A 12135-nucleotide genomic window follows, 5' to 3' on the forward strand; every position below is an offset into this window, starting at 1 on the left:
ACAAAACACCTGCCTGACCTCACACAGCTCGCCTGTGGGACAGTGAGGGCTGGAGCCTGCTCCCCCACTGCCAGCCAGGCCTCCTTCCGCAAACCCAGGCTGTCCACTCATGAGGCTTCCCTTGCAGGTTCCGAAAAATGGCTGAGCGAGTCTCCGGCACAGCACCCCCACCATCATCTCTCAGCAAAACAAAAGGCAATTTACCCAAATGTTATAATCACCTGGAGGCTGGCAGGCAGAGCATCCCTGCCTTATCTGTGGTATTGTTAGCAAAGCCATAATGAAGGCTTTGTGAGGGATAATATCACACTTGTACCTGCCAGATGAAATGCCCGCACAGATCGCACACCCCGCCAGCAGACTTGGGGGTCGGCTTCAAGCAGAAGGGGTACAAAGGGAGACGATGAGTACTGAATGCCTCCACTGTGCCAGGGATGGACGTAATCCCTTTCCCTGTCCCTTGAGGGGTACATCAATATCCCTGTTTGGCAGATGGGGAAACCAAGGCTCAGAAAGTAAGTTATTTACTGACAGATGCAGCTGGTAAAAGCAGGAATTGGAATTTGAGCCCAGGTCCCTCTGACACCGGAGACCATGCTCTGAACCAGCGAGACATGCCGCGGCCTCTCCTGAGTTGTGAGCCTCTCTGGGAACATGGGCAAAGCTATGGGCCTTCTCTCCTTGGAGAGGAGTTTACCTACAGAAGGTGGAGCAAGCCCCACCAGTGTCTCTGCTCTAGGAACAACCACCCGCCCCAGCTTGCTGCCTCTCCCTGCCTGACCTGTGGGAATTGCCCATTGCCCTCCTGGAAATTCCCCTTCCAGCCTGTGCCCATCGGATTCTGGTAACAATACCTCCCCTCCCCCAATGGCAGCCTCTTGGAGGCATCCAAAGGACACAGCTTCCCCTTCCGTGGCTGCACGGCAGCGGCAGCGGTATGTTTTGTCTCTTTTAACAGAAGTGAATGCAAGGCCAGGGCACGGGGGGCAGAAGTCTCACCTCTCTTCCTCAGCCTGTGCTCTGGGATTTAAGACAGTTGGCTGAGAGCCCTGCTTGACCTTGAGACAGGAGAGGCAGGCATGATCAGGGGCCAGCTTTAGAGATGGCCAGATCTGCCACCAGGTCCTAGGTCTGTCATTTGCCAGCTGCATGACCTTGAGCGACTCTCTTGACTTTTCTGAGCTTCAGTTTCCTCATTGGAAAAATGGGGGTAGAAGGAGACCTTCCTCCCAGGGTTGTGGTGAGCGTCACTGCGATGATGCAGGGGCATAGCGAGAGCCACACCTGGCCCCGGAGGAGCTTAATGCACATCAGCGATCACAACTGCATTTATTCTACCACAGTGCGGGGTGCTGGCTGAGAAGCAGGGGCTGCCTTGACTCCATGCCCCAGAGGGAGGAGCGAGAGTCACCTTGGCACATGGCGCGCTGACCTCCTCTGGATTCTGATGCCGATTTTAAGACTGCACTGGAGACCCGCAGGTCCCCGATCTCTCTTGCCCTGTCAGCATTGTCCTGGAAGTGCTGGTTGTCATCCTCCTCATTTCTTCTCCACCTAAGATTGCCCCCGACACAGACTTTATTGGTCTCCCGCCCCTGTGGCAGTGTCTCACTGCACCAGCAGCCCTCAGCCTCTGCCAGCTAGAGGACAGAAGTCCCAACTGCCAGCCCTGTCCCCTTCAGTCCATCATCCACACTCCGCTGGAGAGCAGGGACAGAAGGCAGCAGAGGTTAGAGCGAAGGCAACAGGGGGCAGGCCAACCAAGTCACCTTGGCCTCAGCACGTTGCTCCCCGGAGCTGCCTCTGCGCAGTGGCTAGGCATCCGGAACATGTTCAGGGCATGCAGAGTCAGTTATGAGTGCTTGAAAATAAAAGGGGGGGGGTTGGGGGAGCAAGAAGGAGAGCAGTGGTGGTGTGGTGTCGGTGACTTGGCATGCTCCCCCACTCTGCAGTGAGTGTGGGCAGTCGCCAACCAGTTGGTCCCTGGCCCTCTGCACCTCCTGTCATGTGAGCACCTTGCCACACACAAGATGGTTCTAGTATTTCAGGGAATGTATTTTTTACTAGTGTGGTCTGCATCTGAACCTCATAGCAGAAATAACTGGTCCGACGATGTCAGAATACTGACCGTATAAACTTAATGAGATTGCCTTCTCTAGAATAGGGACTTCCTAAGAGATTCCCAAGGGTCGTTACGACAATGGACACTTTCCCCTTTACTCACCAACTGGAGGACCTGAAACCCTGAGACGACACCAGCTGTGCCTTTGACTGGGTGTTTATGAGGACTGCATGAGACCAGGCATGCCACGTGCAGGGCATGGCCCCTGGGCATGGACGTGCTTCCTAACACCAGGTGGCCATGGTCCAGGCCCAGACTCCCCTCCCCAGCCATAGCCCTAACGCAGCCGGAGGTCTGACTTTGGAGGCCTCACCCCAATCGTTTCAACATATTAAAATAAAACATATCCATACTCCCACATTAAATATAATTTTTTGCTGTTAACACTTTGAAAGGATTTTAAAAATTTTGCTTGGCAAACTGTTAGACTACCAGTCTTTAACAATTGGCTGTGATTTCTGAACAGCCACGTGCACACTGGAGAATTCTCGAAAAAGGAGGAAACCAAGCCTACAAATTGGCTTCAAGTGTAATGAAATTGTTTTGATTTCTAAATTTAATAATAAAGCCTGAATGCATTAATTAAAACATTTATTAATTTCAGCTTTACAGCTCTTTTTCTTTTAGAGTCAATCATTTTTCTAAGCCTCTTACATTTGCACAGGTTTTGAAAAGCTTATGGGTGCTGGGCCCTGCACCTCCAGTTCCCAGAGGTTGAAGCAGCCCGAGCTAATCCACGCCCAGCCACCTCCCACCTACTTGAAAGATGCTTCTTCACAGGGAAAAGCAAGGGCAGTTCCAAAGTCCCTCCTCCTTCCCTATGGCAGTCTATGCCTGGCCAACCACCCCTCAGTCAATATTGGTGATGCCATGGCCTTGGCCTCCAGCCACCACCACTGCCAGCAAAGTTCAAAGCTGCTTTCTTGTCAGGAGTTGTGATGAGGATGCCAGGGTGTGGCCACCCTCACTTCAGGCCCTGGCTCTGCTCAGGGTCTTGACCTTGCCCCACCAGCTCACCCAGCCCTGCATTTGCACAGAGGGTGTGTCCAGGCTTTAGGGATGGGCACCTGTCCACCAGCTGGCCGTGGTGCCGAGTTTGGCATGCACCTCTCATCTCGGCCTGGAGCGATGGTTCACACAGAGGCCTTGACCTCAGGACAAGAGTGCAGCCCTCACGCCAGAGCCTCCTTTCCCAGAGCCTGTCCTGCCTGGCTTTTTGGATGAGCACTGAGCCAACCCTACAGGTTGGACGTGCCCGCTCCCTCAGCCTCTGGTCACACGCACTCAGCCTTCAGGTGTTCACACACTGCCCCTTGCCAGGCCACACACCACGGGTCACGTGCATGCTGAGCATTCCCATGGGTGTACTTCTCTTTCACCTCAGACACAGCCACGTGCACACTCACAGCACACACCTACCCATGCTTGCACACACTCACCCTCAGGTTCTCACACATGTTCACCCATTTGGAAACATGCCCATTTGTGCCCATGCACCCACAGCCTCTCTGAGTGTGACTCTCACACCAGCACGCTGAGCCCTGCCTTCTGCCTGGTGGAATGAGGCAGGTGCATCGTTTCACCCCCTAAGCCTCAGTTTCCTCCTCTTAAATGAGGACAAGCCCATCTATCTCACTGAGGAGAGGATGGACATGACCCTGTGCCCACAGAGCTGGGCACCTCCTAGGTGCTCAGCTCAAGGGAGCTCTGCCTGTCTCCCAAAGGGAGATACCTTGTTTTATCTAGGCCTCCTCCCTTTCCCAGTCCCCACCCCCAGCTTCCAGGTGGGAGTGTGTAGCCCTGGTGACCACAGGAGTGCCTGGCTCCAAGGTGTGCCAAGAGGCAGCAGAATTAGTTTGTGGGTCCAGGAACTGGAATCCACCCGTTTGCCCTCTCTGGGCTTGCCTGCCCCGGCCTGCCCACCTCGCTTTGAACACAAACCATTTGCTGAGCGGTGGCTCTTCATCCTTGTGGTGGTGATCTTTGCGGGAAGGCCTCCACTGCCCTGGCCCCTCCTCAACCCACATGGAATCAGAAGTCCCAGGGTGCTCTGAGTGAGTTACTCAAGATCTTGCCCTTGAAGTCATCCAGTTTGGGAATTAAAGACCTGTCCAAAAGACGATCCTAGCTCCCACATGCTGGGCGCCCCCTCCTGCCATTGATCCTGGCCAGTCCTCACACTGCCCTCCACGAGAGGTCTGGTTAAAGCCACTGTATGGACCAGAAGCCCAGCTCAGAGAGGAAGAGTGATAGTCCAAGTAAGTAAGTTACCCAGTAATCACCCAGTAAGTTAGCGACAAGGCTCCCAAGGACCCAGAACTCCCCAGTCTGCGCTGTGCTGTCCCACAGGGCCTGACATCACACCTCGCAGAGACAATTTCAGTTTTTTCTTTCCGGTTTGGGGCATTTCCTGTGCACCAAGCACTGTGCTGAGCACTTTTTGGAATGCTCTCACTTGCTCCTCACAAGAAACACCCAATCACCTCTGTAGATGAGGAGGGGACCCAGAGAGGCGCTCTGAGCTAGCGGCAGCTGGCTGAGCCCCAAAACCTGCGTGTGCTCTCAGCCATTGTGCCGCACTGCCTCTCTGAAAGCCGTCTGGGAGTGACTACCACCTGGCCTCTGTTGTGACATTTTCAGCACCTTTTCTTCCCCACCAGCACACTGACCAGCACCGCAGACTGCCCCAGTGACACCCCTGGTGACCTGGGCCCCGCTCGATGGCCTGTGCAGGCCTGCCCTCCCACCCTCACTGTGAGGCAGGCCTCAGGCCAGCCAAGGCTTTGAACTTTCTGCGTGTGGTTGGCGCCCAGGTATGAGCCCAGACAACCCATCCTCTCCGTGCGGTGGGGCTGCTCAATCCACGGCCTCAAGACAAAAAAGGAAACAGCAGCTGGTGGCCCTGGTCCTGCACTTGGCATGGGCTTTGCCCTCAGGAGCTCCGTTTACTGAAGGAGGAGAAGAAATTCTTCCCCCTTTGTTCAAATCCCACAGGGTAAACCCATTACTTTTATGTCCCCAGATTTACATGACTTTATTCAGTCATTTATCAGGTAGTTATTAAATACTCTTTAAGTGCTGAATCTGTACTGGGGCCTAAAGACTTGAACTGAGTCAGATATGCCTGTCCCGGGCTGTGACCGACACTGTGACCTTGGCCGGGTCAGGGAAGGTGATATTCAAGCAGGGCCCATGGGGGCAGGGAACAGCCAGCAGGGCACGGGCCACAGCCACACATGTTCACAAGGGGCCCTGAAGCGTGGACTGTGACAGGACTAAAAGGAAGTCACGTTCATCACACAACGCCGAACTCACACCCCCTTTCCTGGCCACATGGCCTCAGGTGCACTGTGGATTCATACTTCTTTTAAAGAAATACTGGAATAACACACTTACATTTAACACGGTTGCTTGTGTTAAAAGCATTAATTTGTCTACTCTACGTAAAATACACCTCAATTGTTATAGAGCAAGGCCCTTTAGAAATGAGAGGTGTTCTGGGCCGCCCTCAGCTCAGAGGGGCCCTGCATCCAGACCAGGTCCTGAAGGTAGGGGTGTCCTGGCCGAGGAGCAGCACGGACAAAGGCACAGAGGCCCTGGTGAGCACGTGCTCATGAGCAACTGCATTTCAGTGTGGGGTGCGTGGGACGGAGGCAGCCTAGGAAGCAGGAGGATCTGGGGGGCCTGGAAGTCCAAGGGAAAGAATGGGGAGCCTTTTCAGGGATGGCTTCCCATATGGGAGTCCATGGTCAGATTTGGGGTCTCTCCTGCAGCGAGCCCCTTTCTTCTCTATAAGAAGCCAGTTCTCCTAATGACTGATGAGATTATCTGCAGTGGGGGATAGGAGTGGGTATGCAGGTAGCAGCAAGGTCACTTCCAAAGCTTCGGAAGGAGAATAAAGAAATCTTTCTGCACCACAGGCAGACAGACCTAAACTTGAAGTATGCCTCATTCAAGCCTTAGGACAACACTCCCTGCTGGGTCTTAGTCCCCCTGTCCCCCAGCACTGAGCTCAGGGCCCACCACAGGATGGGGCTTTTCATTCATTCATTCATTCATTCATTCATTCAACAGGTGTGGATTAAGCACCTCCTAGTGTCAGACACTTGCCCAAACCCTGATGAAACCACAGCGAACAAGCAGACGAGGCTTCTGGTTTCCCTGGAGCCTTCAGTTTGGATGGGGGAGACAGACAACATAGAAACGAGAAAACTGCAGAGAGAGGCATGCATTACAAAGAAGGTAAACTGAAGAGCAGAGGGAGTGACAGGACTGAAGGCAGTTAGATCAGGGATCACTGAGGAGGTGACATTTGAGCAGAGACCTGCGTGCCCAGTGAAAGCTTGTTGATGGCCATGAAGGCAGGTCAGAACACACCAGGCTCATCCAGACTTCATGTGGCAAAGCACTGATTGGTCACCTACTGTTTGCTGGATCCAGTAGTCAGCAAGCACACATAGTCCTTGCATTGAGCGCTTGCAGCCTATTGGGAGAGAAAAACACACAAGGAAATATGCAAATAAGAACAGACTCATGGATTGTGATGTGTGGGTACCAGGAGAGAGGAAAGGATGTGCGAGACTTATTTTGGATGGTCAGGTGTGCCAAAAAGCTTCCACTTCTCTTAGAGAACATGGTAGTCTCACCTCTTCAGGAGCATACTAGACTTTCATGCTTAAAAAAAAATGTTTTATTTTACAGCAATTTCAGATTTACAGAATCACTGCCAAGACAATACAGAGAGTTCCCGGATTCCCACACCCAGTCCCCTCTTACCAACGTCTCACGTGGCACTGCCACCACGGTGCACAAACTGATACTATTCACTGAAGCCCAGATTTCCGATTTCCTCCCTCTTTCCCCGATGTCCTTTTTCTGTTTGAGATCCCACGCGGGACACCACATTCCATTTAGTTTCATGTCCCCTAAGTCTCCTTTTGGCTGTGACAGCTTCTCAGACTTCCCCTGTTTTTGATGACAGCTTTGAGGAGGACTGGTCAAGTATTCTGTAAAGTGTCCCTAGAGTGGGATTTGTCTGATGTGTTTCTCATGACCGGACTTGGGCTAAAGGTTCTGGGGAGGAAGACCACCGAGGATGTGATAAAGTGCCCTTGTCATCACATCCTCCTGGCCGGGCTACACGCTATCCCGCATGACTGATCATGGTTGGTGTTGACCTTGACCCCCGGCAGGAGGTGTGCTTGTGAGGTTTCTCCACTGGAAAGTGACTTTTTTTTAACCTCCCTTTCTGTATGTTCCTCTTTGGGAGGAAGGGAGGAGTTACGTTGAAGGCAGCATGTTCACTTACGTCAGTTGGAATTCTACACAGGAGATTTGCCTACTCTCCAATTTTTATGCAATTTTTTAACAACATTTTTTATGCTGAGTCTTTTTAGGGTTTAGAAGTTCAAGAACCCTATTGGTATTCCTAGGAATCTACAAATATTTTACTTCAATTACTAAAATGCATGAAATTACCAAAGCCTTAAATTGGAGGGTAGGGAAAAAGCCAATAATTATTTTTATTTTTTTCTGTTGGCGATACACTTGAATGAGAGACTGGGGAAATACCAAAACAAAAGCACCTCTCTAGTCTCCCTGCCCAGAGCTGAACATTATTCACATTCGGTTTATTATCTTTAATACTTCTGTAGACAATTTTTACACAGATTACAGTACCTATGTAATTTTGTTTCTTGCCCCTTCCAACCTTTTTCTTTTTGCTTATCATCATATCAAAAACATTTCTCCTGTGTTGCGATACAGACTTCATAACCATATTTGTTCAATAGCTGCTAAATATTTCCTCACGCGGCTCACAGTGTCCCCACCCCCCAATTTAGCTCAAAGCCTAGCATGTAGTCGGTGTTTGGAAATAATTTTTAAATGAATGAATATATGACAAAACAATCACTCTCCTGTTTTTAGACATGTAGGTTATTTCAGTGTTCTTGATTCTAAATAGCACTGACACAAATAGATTATTCCCCTAGGACAGCGTCCCACAGTGGAATTACCAAGCCAATGGGGGCCAAAACTTTTCAAGATAAATGCACCAGACCAGAAATCTCCCTCCCTCTCCCCTCTAAACCACTGGCAATTGTGCTGAGGGTAATAATTTACAATTGATTAAAGAGTTTGCGGGGTGTTTTTCCCCATCGTTTTTCTCCCTCCTCTCCCCCTCCCCTCCTGCCCAAAAGGGGAGAAATTATCTGAGAAGGTGAGGACGTTCTCAGACAATCATATTAACATATTCCAACAATCGCAATTTGCAAAACAGTAATCACAACTCCCGGGATCTGGGAGGCATTAATCAAAGCGGCAGGTTTAATTCCATTTTAAATATTGATGAAATGTGCTCGGGACGCCTCACCCGGCGTGGCAGGGCCGGGAGCCTTGCGGGCCAGGGGAGGGGAGGGCGGGCTGGCGAGCAGCTGCCGGCAGGGTAGGCATCTGCGATTCAGATTGGTGGCTGTGCAGCCAGGTAGAGAGTGAAAGGGGTAGTGAAGAGGGCTGTTAAGTCCATTGCTGTCAATTTGTAACGATCGGGGAGGGGCCGAGGACTGGTTCAGCACAATAAACCCAGTTTGTCTGGTTTCAGGGGTTACCACTGAAGAGGTTGCAGCTGCACTGATTCGAATAGCCTGGAGACTCCAGAACTGTAATTACCACCCAGGCTGCTCGCGGTGTGGTGGCAAAGTGGGCTTTACCAGCGCTTAACTCCTTGTGTGCCGCCACTCTCCCCCTCCCCCACACCGATCTACCCCCTGCCCCGCCCGGATGGTAGCCACACTCGGATTCCCAGGCAGCCTCCCCAGGGGGCGTTGAGACCCACTGGCTGCCAGGCTGCCAGCCTTTTTCCTTGGGTCCCATATGAAGAAGAAGTGGGGCGGGGCAGCCTGGCCCTCTGGCACATCACTCCTGCCCTGGTATGGGGAGTCAGGCTTTGGAGTCTGATGAGCCTTGGTCTCAGTTTCGGTGGGTGCAGGCATGGGACAAGGCTCACCCCCTCTATAAAATGGGGGTGATCTCCCCTATCCTAATGGTCTATCACAGATCCAATGAGATCTGGTGTTTGTAAAGCACAGAGCACACAGTAGGCCTGCAGGATGCCTCCATCTCCCTGATCTTGGGCCTGGTGCTTTCAGAGAAGAGGAAGGTGGGCAGGAGGACCTGATTCAGAGGGCAGGATTTCTGCTGTCACAGCTCTCAGGGAGTCCCCTTGTTCTCCAGCTACTGCCATTCGTCACCCGAGGATGGGGAGTGCTATCCTCCCATCTCTTCTGCGGGAGGCAAGAGCTCCTCCAGTGTAGGAGACAGGGGTTTGGGCTAGAGCTCTCAGTCCCCAGGGCAAGGCACAGAGGGAAAGCAGGAATGAGGGAGGCACGGCCTGCAGACAGCACGGTGCTACCAAAAAAACCTCAGGCTTGGTCGGGAGTCTGGAGGATGAAGTGTGTGTATGGTTGGATGACCTTCCTCATGGAATAGAACCCCAGAGAGATTCTCCCATGTGCCCATGAAGGGATGTGCCCGAGAACATTTGTCCCAGCATTATTCCTGGTAACAGAAGTTGAAGCCAACTTGCATGTCCATCATGAGGAAGATGGATAGCAAAATGTGATGGACTGTCAGGAAGCAGGAGAAAAACAAAAGCTACGCAATGGAAGAATTAGGAAAGATCACTGCAAGAAAGATGTGCCATTAGAGACCAAGGCTACCATCATCCACCCCCTTGCATTCCTGACTGCTGTGTACAAATGCAAAAGTTGGACGGTAGAGAAGGCCAACAGGGAAATAATTGATGCACTTGAAATACAGAGTTAGAGGAGAGCATCGTGGATATCCTAGACCACCAGGAAGATGAATGGTGGGTCCCAGAGCAAATAAGGCTGAAGCGTCACTGGAGGCAAATGGGACAAAGCTGAAGCTGACCTACATCGTCGCAAGTCATGAGAAGGCAGGGCTGTTTGGAAAGGACAATTCTGCTGAGAAAAATAGGAAGCAGCAGGAAAAGAGGAAGCCAAACCCAGGATGGATGGACTCCACAGAAGACGCCTTAGGCAGTAATCTCCAGGAGCTGAGCAGGGCTGCCAAGGACAGGACGCTGTGGACATCACTCACTCGCAGGGTCACCAGAAGTCAGAGCCAACTCAACAGCATCAACACACACAAGATGCACATGTAGCTACAAGAACAGACCTTGGACATGTAGTATCGAGTGAAAAAAAGTAAGACAATGAAATTCACAGCACAATGCCATTTGTGTAAATCAAAACCACACTTGCACACAAAACAATCATACATATTTTACAGAGCTGCATGGATTTTTAGAGTATATATTTCACCATTAGAGTCTCTTTCATGGTTGGAGGAGGGGGTGGGTGTGGATCTGAGGGATAAAGGGGAAAAATAGCGACAAAATCCGTCTGCAGAGGGACCTGGCATAGAGCGGCGCTGGTGGTGTACTGTGTCTCCAAGACTGTGTTGCACTCAGCTCTCTCTCGGTTTCAGAAACGGCCCAGGTCTTACAGTCCAACAACCCTAGATTGAACGCCCAGAAAGAAAATGAAGGACTGAAGGCTCTGGCTCCTAGCACTGCCCGCAGGGCCTAGACTGGGCGGATGCCGAGCGAGCGGACCTCTGAGTACTGGCCAGGCTGCCCAGCTCAGAGTGGCCAGACAACGGTGCGCCAGCCTCCATCAGCAGCATCCGCCAGCTATGAACCCTTTTGTGTTAATTCCCCCAAGACCAGGCACTCACGGGCAACTGAAGGATCGGGCTGTAGTGGAAGGTTCCTTCCTTCCCAACACAGAGCTGAAGAGACTGGCCACCATGTCCACTCCCACCCCCAGGTTGGAATGCACCCACATCCTTGGTACCCCACTGTGGGTCTCCCAGGGCAGAAAAGGCCCAGGGAGCCCCAGGCATGACCAGCTCTTCCTCTTCCCTTGCAGATGACGATGAGCATGAGTGGATCACCCGGACCTGTCGGAAGAGCTCAGAGGAGATCGTGGATCACAAGCCCAAGCTGTGAGCTCTGCAGCCACCTCCACCAGAGGTTTCCCTCTGCCCCACGGCACTGGCGGGCCTTGGGGCAGGCTGTCGGTCCAGAACCTGACCTTTGAGTCAGGATTAAAGGCTCTCCACAGTCAGTAGCCCGAAGTGCACTTTCTCGTTAGACTATTTCTTGGAGGAGGATCCTTTCACCTGCCTCACAATCACCTGGACAAATCTGTGAACTAGATATCCCTGCTGATGAGAATCTCCGGGAATGGGGGCTCACAATGAGCACTTCCACGTGTTCATTATGCACATGGAACACCACCTATGATAACAGGTACCTGCAACTGAGCGGGTGATGAATGGGAGCAGGCAGGCTGTGTGCACCATCTCTGCCCCTCGAGACAGCCTTGCAAGAGAGGGGATCTGAGGTTCAGAGAGACTGAGTGACTCGCCCCAGGTCACAAAGCATTTGAATCCAAGTCCTCTAGGGAACAGAGCCCAGATTTTTGTTACTTCACTGAGTTGCTGGCCTGACCAGTCTCGGTCTCACAGGGCAGAAGAACGAGATGACTGTGCCCGTGTTTGCAGCCGGCACCTCCAGGGAGGCCCAGGAATGATCACCCAAGGGCTGCCTCTGCCTCTTGGCAGCTGCCCCATTCGAGCCCCGTACCCTGAGCCCAGAATCACCATGGTACCAAAAGAACAAACGTACCTTTGTCATCATACACACCTAGATTTAAATCCCAGCTCAGCCATAGGTATCATGGAACTCTGGGCAAGTCACTTCACTTTTCTGAGCCTGTTTCATCACCTGCAAAATGGGTATCATGATGCTCAAATCAATAGGGTAGCTGTGTGAACTGAACGAGATCATACAAGGAGCTGGCACTTAGCAGGTGTTCAATATGTGTTTGCTTTAAAGAATAGTTTGTTAGCTGTACATAGAGGAAGCAACCCTCAAAATCACCCCCAGATCACGTGCCAGCTGAAAGCCAGAAGAGGAAGTTGTG

The 12135-nt window shown here is 51.8% G+C and overlaps 1 protein-coding gene across 2 annotated transcripts in view; it reads left to right on the forward strand.

The window, feature by feature from the left end:
* MORN5 (MORN repeat containing 5) overlaps positions 1-11277 on the forward strand; it is a 32777-nt gene extending 21500 nt beyond the window's left edge. The window contains exon 5 of one of the 2 annotated variants that reach the window (XM_037059209.1): positions 11077-11277. In XM_037059209.1, the coding sequence (XP_036915104.1) occupies positions 11077-11156 (80 nt within the window). In that variant the 3' untranslated portion in view covers positions 11157-11277. Of the gene's footprint in view, positions 1-2067; positions 2685-11076 lie in introns of those variants that run through there. The other variant, XM_037059210.1, reaches the window with a different exon arrangement.
* Positions 11278-12135: the final 858 nt, after the last annotated feature.

Source organism: Sturnira hondurensis, unplaced genomic scaffold, assembly GCF_014824575.4.
Source record: "Sturnira hondurensis isolate 20B ecotype Veracruz unplaced genomic scaffold, ASM1482457v3 Scaffold0010448, whole genome shotgun sequence".
In the NCBI taxonomy this organism is placed as follows: domain Eukaryota; kingdom Metazoa; phylum Chordata; class Mammalia; order Chiroptera; family Phyllostomidae; genus Sturnira; species Sturnira hondurensis.